The 11,706-nt window shown below is 34.3% G+C and overlaps 2 protein-coding genes and 1 pseudogene across 2 annotated transcripts; 2 read left to right on the top strand and 1 right to left on the bottom strand.

The window, feature by feature from the left end:
• Positions 1-3,386: 3,386 nt before the first annotated feature.
• LOC104103593 (ubiquitin C-terminal hydrolase 12-like) lies at positions 3,387-5,035 on the top strand. The gene is made up of 4 exons (XM_070184908.1): positions 3,387-3,463; positions 3,558-3,687; positions 3,770-3,872; positions 4,964-5,035. Exons 1-4 carry the CDS (start codon positions 3,439-3,441, stop codon positions 5,033-5,035), a joined length of 330 nt encoding a protein of 109 aa, XP_070041009.1. The 5' UTR covers positions 3,387-3,438.
• Positions 4,792-6,228, top strand: LOC104112160 (MATH domain and coiled-coil domain-containing protein At1g31390-like). Its single transcript, XM_009622008.4, has 4 exons — positions 4,792-4,922; positions 5,032-5,326; positions 5,662-5,828; positions 5,943-6,228. The coding sequence occupies exons 2-4, from the start codon at positions 5,067-5,069 to the stop codon at positions 5,951-5,953; spliced, it is 438 nt and encodes a 145-aa protein (XP_009620303.2). The 5' UTR covers positions 4,792-4,922; positions 5,032-5,066; the 3' UTR covers positions 5,954-6,228.
• A 3,109-nt stretch (positions 6,229-9,337) lies between these two features.
• On the bottom strand, positions 9,338-11,164 carry LOC104110771 (pentatricopeptide repeat-containing protein At3g06430, chloroplastic-like; annotated as a pseudogene).
• Positions 11,165-11,706: the final 542 nt, after the last annotated feature.

Here is an 11,706-nt window from a genome sequence, read left to right as displayed (position 1 = left end):
TCTCTGTTGATAACCTTCCTATAATCTTGTACTCGATTTTGATCATAATCCTCTCTTGGCACCTGAACCTTCCTTAGCACTCATATGTAATAAAGGGCGCAAAGCCTATGTTTGGGGGAAATGTTGAGGAACCTAAAATAGGTACCAAGGTATTGAAAGGAGAGAAACAAAAAGATCTCCATGAAAGAGAAAGAACAAAAAGAAAACACAAAAAGAAAAAAAATGGAGGTTGATGAAATTGAAGTGAGGAAAGTATATCTAGTATGAGCATCAATGGAGAAAAATAATGAAATAAATAATAAAGAGTGATGTAAAGTTTCTCTAGCCCCCAAGAAAAATAAATGCCTCTAAGGGTTTGGCAAGTGTGAGCTAAGAAATGAGATGTGGAGTGCTTAAGGAAGGATGTAACCACTTATATCTCATATGGTATCCTACCCCAATCTAAATTCCTTCATTACAACCCGAAAGAAGTCCTATTTGATTTTGAACCGAGTAAGCTTACATTAATGGAGATCCACATGAGGGGCAAGCCCATGGTACTTGAAACTTTGTTTGTGACATTCCTTTGTGAGAGAAGAGTGAAACCTTTATTGCTCTAGAAATTGAGTGCTACATCTTGAAGTGACCATGGAAAATGAAAGGTAGAAGAGAAAGAGTTTGGAGTCCACCATAATTTACATGAAAGAACAAGATCCCTTGATGAGTGAAGTCAATTCTTGACGCTCAAATGTCACACAAGAGTTACATACAAGTTGCACATTTTTGAAATTTTTGACACCTTGTTGAGATTGCATGAGTATTGTGGGTAGTAGTTGGTTCCAAGAACAGTATAAATGACTTATAAGTGACTTTTTGAAATGAACTTTCGCTGAGGGGGGGAGGGAACTAATCTAGTTGCTTGACAACAAGTAAAAAATTAAGTTTGGGGGAGTTGATAACTATGGATTTAATCACTTATTATTGCCTTCTTGCTTTAGTTTTTAGTTCGAAAGTAGTGATTTTTATTTTCGAATCTGATGAAAATGTGTGAATTGCGGGGATGCTGGAGGATGTGAGCTCAATGAAGAAATCTAACTCAAAGAGGAGATGTTCTAGGTCAAACAGTCAAGAGAAAAAGTGCACAAAATAGTGCAGTGTGCAGAATTCCAACTGCAACCGCAACAGCAGATTGCAGCCCACAAAAAGTAAAGTGCTACCGCCGATTAAACCCTGAAGCTTCAGAGGATTTTAACAGCAGTGCGGTCCGCACACCAAATTATGCGACCGTAGAAGCTGCTCGCACTGACAAGATTGAGAGATCAGAGAAGATGAAAAAGAACAAGTCTGAAGCCCCCTTAAAGTGCGGTTCACAGCCAAATTGTACGGCCGTAAAAGCTGAAGTGCGGCCGAAGAAGTTTATGCGCTGCCGCAGAAATTCCCGAAGGATATTCTTGTCAGCAAATTTCAAAGCACTATAAATAGATGAGAAATAATTTTTTAGGGCAACTTTTGTACGTAACAGGTGTGAGCGGTTAGAGTATTTTGGGCAATTTGTGACTACAATTGAAGAAAACCCATTAATTTTACCTTTTAATTTTAATTTTATTTCTTCAATTACTTCTTCTTTTAATATTTTTATGTCTAAGATTATGAGTAGTTAGCTTTTATCTAGGGTTGTGATCCAACCATAGTGTGTAAAACTTATGAGTATTGATATTAATGCTTGTTATTGATTGCGTTTATGTTATTTAGCCTTGTTTATGCTTTATATCTAGAATTAATGGTTGCAAATATTGATTCATGCCTATTTCACTTAGTTTTTACTTGAGAAAGAGGAATCTAGTCTAGGAAAACTTGGCTAAGAAGAAATTGAACTAGTTGATGTTTTGATTAGTTTGATTAAAGAATTAGAACTAGAGATAGGGATAATCCCTCTTGGACTCATATCAATTGTTTAGATTGCTACACATTTGGTCTTGAGAAAATCAATTTGGGCCTAATCACTCTTTGACCGAGAAGTATTGAGTGGGTACTTGAGCATTTAGAGTCATACCACACCCCGATTTTCCAAAACAAACATAGATTTACTCTACCTATTAGGTTTACACCTAGGTAAAGGTTACAACCCTAGGTTATTTCCTTATTTGATAAAAACATCAAAAATATTCCACTCACTATTTGCTTACTAGTTAGTTTAATCTGTTAGAAGTTAATTTAGATAACAATTACCCACACTTCTTTGAAAGATAAATTTATTATTTCAAGTTCTTTTTCTTGAGTTTTTACCTTAACACCAACTTAAACTCCTTGTGGATTCGACCCCGGCTTGCATTGGATTTTATAATTGCAACGACTGTTTCATACTCTTTATTGGGGTGTGAATTGGACGTGATTAACTACTGAAATTGATTCAGCAGTTCACAATTCGGGTATATGTCCAACTAAAAAATGACATGTGTATAATTTGGATTCATACGTGGCATTTTAATTGAGCGGCGGGGTGCCACTGCGGATAACTGATAGGGCTGGAGGTATTTTTGCTTACTTTGTTAATGATAGAGGTGTATTTAAACGGAAAGTATAACAGAGGGTAGATGTAAACTATTTAGCAAACTACAAGTATAAATCCGGAGTTCTTCTCTAACATAATATATCTTTTATAATTTAGGTTTTTAGATGAAGTGGTCAATATCGGACTTCTTTCCTAAGATCATTTTCTCTTGGTTCCCTTTGGTGGCGGAGCTAACATTTCGATAGTTCGGCAAAACTCGATAGCATTAGTTTAAACTTTACAGCTGTGTTAAAGAAATTCACTTAACATTTATAAATAATTTATCCAAAATTTAATAAGCTGTCTTTTCTAGAATTCAAAACCAGTAAGCTCGAAATTCTAAGTCAGCCTCTGGGTCCCTCTCATCTCTTTGGCTCCAGTGTCGTCGTTCAGATCCAAAAATGGTTGCCTTTTTCTAATATGTGCAGCCAATTTAGAAGTTTCCAATCTAATCCGTTAGAAATGGTTCTTCTCTTTGCTAACTACACTAAAATCACTAAATTGTTAATTATGAAAAGAATGAAGTGGAGTATCTCGGACCTAAACTATAACGAGCAAACATATTATATTGGTCCACTTAAAAAATATGGTAACAAACTATGAAGAAAAGGGAAAAGAGGAATCTATTTTAGATGGAGTGCCGTTTTAAATTTGTGGAGTGTGAATATATGAACTCCAAAGGGAAGAAACCACCATTTGGAAACTTTTGGAGGTTTGTCAGAAGGACAAGCAGAGAATGCGTGCCTGCTAACATGAAGAAACATAATCCGGCTTAAGCAAAGGATAACTTTTTGAGGCACTTTCGGAGCAAAGGTTTATGAATTGGGCAATACATATAAATAACAAGCCAATGGTTATAGAAATGAATTGAAGATAAGGCGTGATTACCTACTAATAAATACTTGGTCATGGCTGATTTCTGCAACGAAGATGGTGCGCTTTTGTGGATTTAAAAGTTAGAATTCATGCATGATGCATTCAGTATATATGTCCTAATGGTGCATTGGTACTAATATTTTGTTTGCAGGAGTTTCAAGATCCATTTCAGAAACTCCCCCTACTCATTACACTCTCAAGATTCAGTCACTATCTCTGCTAAAAAAGAACAATATTGAGAAATACAGATCCCCTTATTTTGAAGCTGGCGGCTATAAATGGTGCAACTTTATCACTAGTGGAATCTAATTAAGATTACTAGTCTCTTAAATTTGAAATTGTATCAAATAATTGGATGTGCAGGAAGTTGGTGTTTCATCCAAAAGGAAACAAAAACAAGAATGCAGAAGGGAAGCACGTTTCTATATATCTGATGATGGCGGAGGCAAGCTCACTTGTCCCTCAGGTTGGGAGGTCCATGCTGTTTTTCGCCTCTTTTTGCTTGATCAGAACAAGGGAAAAGAGCCAAATATACCCTTCTACTTTCATATATTATCTATATTTAACCTCTGTTATACTATCAAGCCAAATCTACCCTTACCGTTATACTATCGGGCCAAATTTAACCCTACAATCAGCAAACTTTTAAAAATATCCTTTGATCTGTTAACTAATCCAAAATCTTCCAAATTTCTTTTATTTGAATCACTTGTTGTTTTTCTTGGTCCACTATTTTTGAAATAATTGGCATTTACCTGCTTTCTGAATTAGAGAGAAAAATATTAAATAATACAATCGAATAAATAAAGTATAGTAAATTAAAAATCTAAATTAGGTAGCTTTTCTAAATTCTAAAAGTATTTACAACATCCCAATTTTAATGAATTCGTTGCACCAAATGTATGGAGACTTTACAAGTCTTTTTGATTGAAGTTGAAGTTCCTGAGAGACTTTACATTGTCTAATTCAACTTTGATTTAATTAAATGCCTACACATTGTGCACTCTTAAGTTAGTCAATCGAACTCTATACTAACTAGGTAATGACAAAATATATTTGAATATACATGATGATCAACTGCATATAATACACAATAAATAGACCCATTAAATTCTACGGTGTGTATATGATGGAAAAATAAATAAAATTCTAAACCAATTTTATTTATTACAAGAAGAGAAATGGGTGTATTGGTAATTAAAAAAAATTATGAATAATTTGTATAGTCTAGTAACTTTAACATTTACATCAATAGTAATTTTTGAAAATAATGGAGCAAGAAGAACAACAAGGATTTAAATAAAAAGAATTTGGGATATTTTGGATTACTTAACAGATCAAGAGGTAATTTTAAATGTTTGCTGATTGTAGGGGTAAATTTGGCCCGATAATATAACGGTATGGGTAAATTTGATCAAATAGTATAACAGAGGTTAAATGTAGACAATATATGAAAGTAGAGAGGTATATTTGGCCCTTTTCTCTCAAAACAATGACAATTACTTGGTGCTCCAAGGTCACTGCTCTTACATCTCCTTAATTTCTTTTTTTAAGTAGGATCTTATAACGAAGGAGAAAGAATCAAGCTATGTCTGCTGTACATTTCTGCTTAATTACAACAACAGATAGGACAGTTCAAAAAGGAAGAAGATTCCATGCAATGAAGGTGGAATGGGGATTTGATCGATTCATAAGTCAAGAAGATTTCAACAATCAAGCAAATGGGTATGTTGTGGATGACATATGTGTCTTAGGAGCAGAGGTTTATATATGTCAAGAAAAGTTCAAAAGTAGAGGCGACTGTTTGTCCGTGGTTAAAGACCCCATTAGCTATAAGCACGCCTGGAAGATCGACAAGTTCTCTTCTCTCACTGCGGATTGTGAAGACTCCAAGACCTTCATGCAAGGAGAACATAAATGGTACTCGCTTCCTTACTCAAGCTGTCTAACTCAATATAACTGTTAGTCCTGGTACCTCGAAATGTAAGGGATTCAAAAAAAAAATGCAAGAATGACATACCTGTGATTCGAAGCTGCAATATAAAATAATTTTTGAATCACTTTTGACACTACACTAAAAGCTAGCTTCCCATATGTCAAGGGGTTCAAAAAGTTATACAAGCACAAAAGGAGGTCATTGTATTCTATCTGTACAGTATAATTTTTTGACAAACGAGATTCAATTACATATAGCTTAGCTACTGACAATGGCTGTCAGTATAATGCCATTGGTATGTATATATAAATTAAAACAGGAAGATACAGGTATACCCCAAGGGAAAAGGGAGTGGTACAGGCAACCATCTATCACTATACTTGGCATTGGCAGAACCAAGCAGCTTATCTCAGGGTAGTCAAATATATGCAGAATTTACATTGCGTATCTTTGATCAAATCAATGCAAATAATTACTTCGGCAAAGGTAACAATACTTCTACGGTATTATTTTATATATAAACGAAATGATGTCAAATGTTGAAAAGATGGTAGCATTCATATATATCATCATTTTCATGTGTACAACCTTTGGTTGCAGCCAATTATTAGTTCAGTGGATCACATACGTTCTGTGGATGGCCAAGATTTATATCGATTGGGTACTTCAGTTTGCCTGGGGCTGGTTTTCTGGTCAAACACACCTGTGTTATAGAAGCTGAAGTCACTGTGCATGGGGCTACTACTAATAATATAATGCTCTAATTAGCAAGTCTGATAATCACACCAATTTAATGTACTACTACTGTTTAGTATTTGAACCATTTCTGTGTTCTTGTTGTATCTATTACTATTGGTTTAAAGAGAGGAAAATGATGCTTTAATTCCGTCTTCTTTGTCTTAACTTAAGCTAGTGCATTTCTTAGTGATCAAGGAAGACCCTCAGAACTAAAAGTAGAATTAATCAACAACATAATTGTTTTCTCTTATTAAGTGAATTGTTAAGCTTTACATAAATTATATTAAAACAAAATGGAACCTTAGAATTCATTTAGAAATAGAATAGGAAATATGAAACATATCACATGGTACTGGTGTATTTGTTAATTGGTAGCTGATGGCCGTTGTTGCCTTCATTGGCGTTCAATTTGGTAGGAAAGGGTTATTAGCACTTAGCAACATAGGGGCATTTTTTTTCCTATTATATTATGATATAATTTTGTTATGGACAATATGAAAAAGAAAACGGATAATTTAAGAGACCTCCCTCCAAGTTTCGCCTTATCACACTGACCTCCCTTGTGGTTTACAATATTACGCTTACCTCCCTTATTTTGATTTTCTTGTAACCATTCTTTAAACTTGTTTAAAATAAATATAAATATAATACATTTTGACAGATTTACCCTTTTTAATGTTAATTTCTTTCAATTAGAGAAATTACTTTGAATTTAATTACTCGAGTGTTAGAGAAAGTTTGATTTTTCTTGTCATCAAAATGGTCCTTGGAAACGACATAAGAACTAATGAAACCGACGTAGCCCCTATTTTATTTGGATATGTTTGGAATATTTTTGAAAAATAAAATAAATAAAATGGCAAGAGATTAATGTCGAATATTAATAACGTAGTTTCGTAAATATTGTCACCAACTCTGGCCTTTTGTCATGAGCATATTATATATTTGCAAGTCAAGCTACTGGGATACTGTGACTACCTCATTCCATATACATTTTACAAATTGGATAACCTTCTTCAGTAATAACAATAAAATATATATTAGTAGTTTTGTTACATAGAATAAATTAAAAGTTTAACAATTATAGTCTATTTGTAGTTTAAAATATTATCTCGTTACTAAAAGGAAATATATAGGTAGGGGTGTATATAGGTTGGGTTGGTTCGTATTTTTCAACATTAAAAAGGGCAAATCGGTCAAATTGTATTTTATTTATATTTATTTTAAATGAGTTTAAAGAATGGTTACAAGAAAATCAAAATAAGGGAGATAAGCGTAATATTGTAAACCACCAGGGAGGTCAGTGTGATAGGGCAAAACCTGGAGGAAGTTCTCTCAAATTATCCGAAAAGAATATGAAGGTAAGCGTATTATTAAAATTTACAAACTAAGAATGTGTTAGGAACCAAACTTCTGAGAAGTTACACGCATTTCTCTCAAACTTTTATTAACTTTAAATAATAATTTTATAGCCACAAAGGAAAACTTCAAAAAGTATCTTGCAGCTGTTACACAACTGAGAGGGAGTTTCTTCTCTTTGGGAGAAGGTGTATCTTCCATGTCCCATTGGAAGGTTGCCTTGTATCTAATGAATTTCAATAGTACTATTTTTGGCAACACAAACAATATTTTCACCGCCGAATAAAGAAAAGACAAATTAGTAAAAGATATTCCTTTTGTTTCAAAAAGATTGACACTATTTTCTTATTTGTCCATTTTAAAAAAATTGGTATCTTTCACTACTTACTTAATAGCATATTGTATATTTGCAAGTCAAGCTACTGGGATACTGTGACTACCTCATTCCATATACATTTTACAAATTGGATAACCTTCTTCAGTAATAACAATAAAATATATATTAGTAGTTTTGTTACATAGAATAAATTAAAAGTTTAACAATTATAGTCTATTTGTAGTTTAAAATATTATCTCGTTACTAAAAGGAAATATATAGGTAGGGGTGTATATAGGTTGGGTTGGTTCGTATTTTTCAACATTAAAAAGGGCAAATCGGTCAAATTGTATTTTATTTATATTTATTTTAAATGAGTTTAAAGAATAGTTACAAGAAAATCAAAATAAGGGAGATAAGCGTAATATTGTAAACCACCAGGGAGGTCAGTGTGATAGGGCGAAACCTGGAGGAAGTTCTCTCAAATTATCCGAAAAGAATATGAAGGTAAGCTTATTATTAAAATTTACAAACTAAGAATGTGTTAGGAACCAAACTTCTGAGAAGTTACACGCATTTCTCTCAAACTTTTATTAACTTTAAATAATAATTTTATAGCCACAAAGGAAAACTTCAAAAAGTATCTTGCAGCTGTTACACAACTGAGAGGGAGTTTCTTCTCTTTATGAGAAGGTGTATCTTCCATGTCCCATTGGAAGGTTGCCTTGTATCTAATGAATTTCAATAGTACTATTTTTGGCAACACAAACAATATTTTCACCGCCGAATAAAGAAAAGACAAATTAGTAAAAGATATTCCTTTTGTTTCAAAAAGATTGACACTATTTTCTTATTTGTCCATTTTAAAAAAACTGGTATCTTTCACTACTTACTTAATAGGAAGCATTTATAGTCACACAAATGCTATGACATGTTTCAGACCACAAATTAAAGTGTTACATCCATGCAAATGCTATGACTTATTTAAGAGCATATATCTCAAATGTCTTTTCTTTATTAAAGTTTGAGTCAAGTCAAACTATGACACTCTTTTATAAAGGGAGGGAGTAAGAAAGAGAGAACAACAACAACAAAAAACCTAGTGTAAAATCTCACAAGTTGGGTTTGGGGAGGGTAGTGAGTAAACAACCTTACCCCTACATTGTGCAAATAGAGAGGCTATTTCCAATAGACCTTTGGCTCCAAGCAAGTATGCAAAAATCATAACAGTATAGAGAAGAAATGTGATAGTAGAAAATTCAACAAAGCAGTAATAAAACAAGATACTAGAACAACAAAAATATAAGCAACATTAAGTAGTTATGTTGTTCGGATTCTCCAAAAGTGTTGTCGCACCCGTATTGGACCCTCCAAAAATGCACTAAATTTGGACGATCCGACACGCACCCAACTACATTTTTGAAGAGTCCGAGTAACATAGTTAGGTAGTAATAAAATACAAAGAATAAGGAAATACTAGAATAACACTACTACTAGAATGAAAGGAAAGACGCTCAACAGTCTATTAGCCTTCTACCATAATTTTCACCCTCCACACCCACTTACCAGTGGTCATGTCCTCGGTAAGCTAAAAATGCACCATATCATGTATAATCACATCTCTTCAATACTTCTTCGGCCTACCTCTACCTCTTCTCATGCCCACCATCGTCAATCTCTGCACCTCCTCACTAGGGTATTCGGACATCTCCTCCTCACATGCCCAAACCATCTCAACCTCACTTCTCACGTCTTATCCACGACAGAGGCAACACCTACCTTTCCCCGAGATCCATTATAATGAACATAGTACAATGCTCCAAAAACTTATAAGTACTGGCAGAGCAAAACCAGCTTGAACTTCAAATAGCAAGTATTGTTAACATAGCAGTTCAATATTGGGAGAAAAGGACACTCTAGATGCCAAAAGTTAGAAATCAAAAATATCAACAGAAAACAAAATCTTTATTTCAATTTTAAGTATACCAGAATCAACCATCAAATCTACAGTTGATAGAGCAACAAGTTTTTGGGCATGCCTAGGTCACCTCTTAACTTCATAAACTCAATGATAGTGGACAGTTATCAGTTTCAGAAAGACAGCTAGATGATCTTAGCAATCCAAGTTATTCTTTTTTTTTTTTGAGTTCAGAGATATTGGATGTAGCCTGGATGCTCCAATGCATTGTTAAGAGATTTTGCATACTTATCTCTCTGTCGGGTCTTTCGTTCGCTAGAAAACGATCTCCATTTTCCTAAAGTCCTCTGCCTTTGCACAAGCATAAATAATATAATTGAATAATGAAGTGTTTTTCAGGAATCTCCAATTTCCCAGCTAACTGGACAGTGTCGATCATCTTATGAAAAATGCCTGCATTTGCATATCCTCTGACGAGACAACAAAAGGTCTTAGTGTTAGCTTTCATCCCTTGAGCACGCATTAGATCAAAGGTGCATTCCATATGCTTCATCACCTGCATCTGAGAATGCCTCAATGACATTATTGTATGTTGATGTTGTCCATGGAAACGACAGTTTATGCATGTACTCGATTATTGATGACATTTTATCATACATCTTTTTCTTCCCATAAGCACCAATGAGGATACTAAATGTCCTCGACTATGGCTCCATCCCAAAACTACGGAATTTCTCATACCATCTCTCCATCATTTCAATTTTCCCCTTGTTGCCAAATATGCTCAGGATAGTGTTCATAGCCCATACATCAGGTTTGCTGTCAGCACTCTCTACCATCCCTAAAAGCACTTTCTCCATTTCTGCATACTTGCCTGCTCTACCATAACCACTCAAGACTATATTTTGAGTGACAGTATTAGGATTATGGAATGATCAACAATTTGTTCATAACGGGACTCAACCAAATCAAACCGGCTAGCGTCCACACATGCCTTGATTAATATACTGCAAGAATAAACATCTGGCTGACAATGAGGTAGCTCAATCATCCTGTGAAGAACAACAAAATGCCTTGTCAAGTATGTTGATTCTACTATAAGCACCAATCAACGCCGTAAACAATTTTGATGTGGGTTCCATTCCCTCTTCAATCATTGAATCAAAAAGTTGCTGAGCCTGCCCTGGTTGTCCACAGCTTCCAAGAAGATCAAGGAGCCTCATGTAAGTACCTTCGTTTGGTTGATAAAAAGGCTGCTTCTTTAACATCTCAAATACCTAGAGGTAAAAAAACTTTATGATTGGAAGTATATAGAAAAATAAAATATTGCTAAAACTTGTATAAATTTACCAAGGAGGTTAGGTGAATGCCAGAACCTAAGTATCAATAGAATGCAAGATTGGGACTACTCCATTTGTGGGAAGTACACTGGTTGAATAAAGAGAAAAAAGAAAGGGTACAAAAATTGGGAGGAAGGAGTATACTTTAGTGGTCACCCAACCCTAAAAAGAGAAAAAGAATTATTTATGATGTAACAATTGAGTAGCCAATACTATGAAGAACCAATTTGTACCTTCAGGGAATGTTGCCATTGCTTTTTTCGATGAAATCAGAGAGAGTTTCAGCAACAGTATTGACCCAAGCAGTGACGTCATTCTTTCTATCCAATTTCTTAATATTCTTGATAGGGGTACTCCTCCCCCATACCTGTTAAGTTTAGAATTTTAATAATGATCAATATTCATAAAGAAGTCTTGACTAATGTTATATTAGTGTATGCAGATTCTATAAAAGGAAGGAGCAACACATAAGGGCAAGAATATTTGTGATTAAATATTTCACGGAATTGACTATGAAGAAATAAGATATCCGGAATGAAAATGATCCAGAAACAAAGTGAAGAAATATAATAAGAGACAATTTGAGTGCTGTCACTTTCTTTTTATAAAGCATGAAGCATGACAATTTGAGTGCTGCCCCTTTCTTTAATAAAAGCATGGAGCATGAAGCCCTCCTTGAAAATATTAATCTAC

Source organism: Nicotiana tomentosiformis, chromosome 9 (assembly GCF_000390325.3).
Source record: "Nicotiana tomentosiformis chromosome 9, ASM39032v3, whole genome shotgun sequence".
Lineage (NCBI taxonomy): Eukaryota > Viridiplantae > Streptophyta > Magnoliopsida > Solanales > Solanaceae > Nicotiana > Nicotiana tomentosiformis.
The sequence above is the reverse complement of the archived record's forward strand: the minus strand, read 5'-3'. Positions and strand labels throughout refer to the sequence as shown.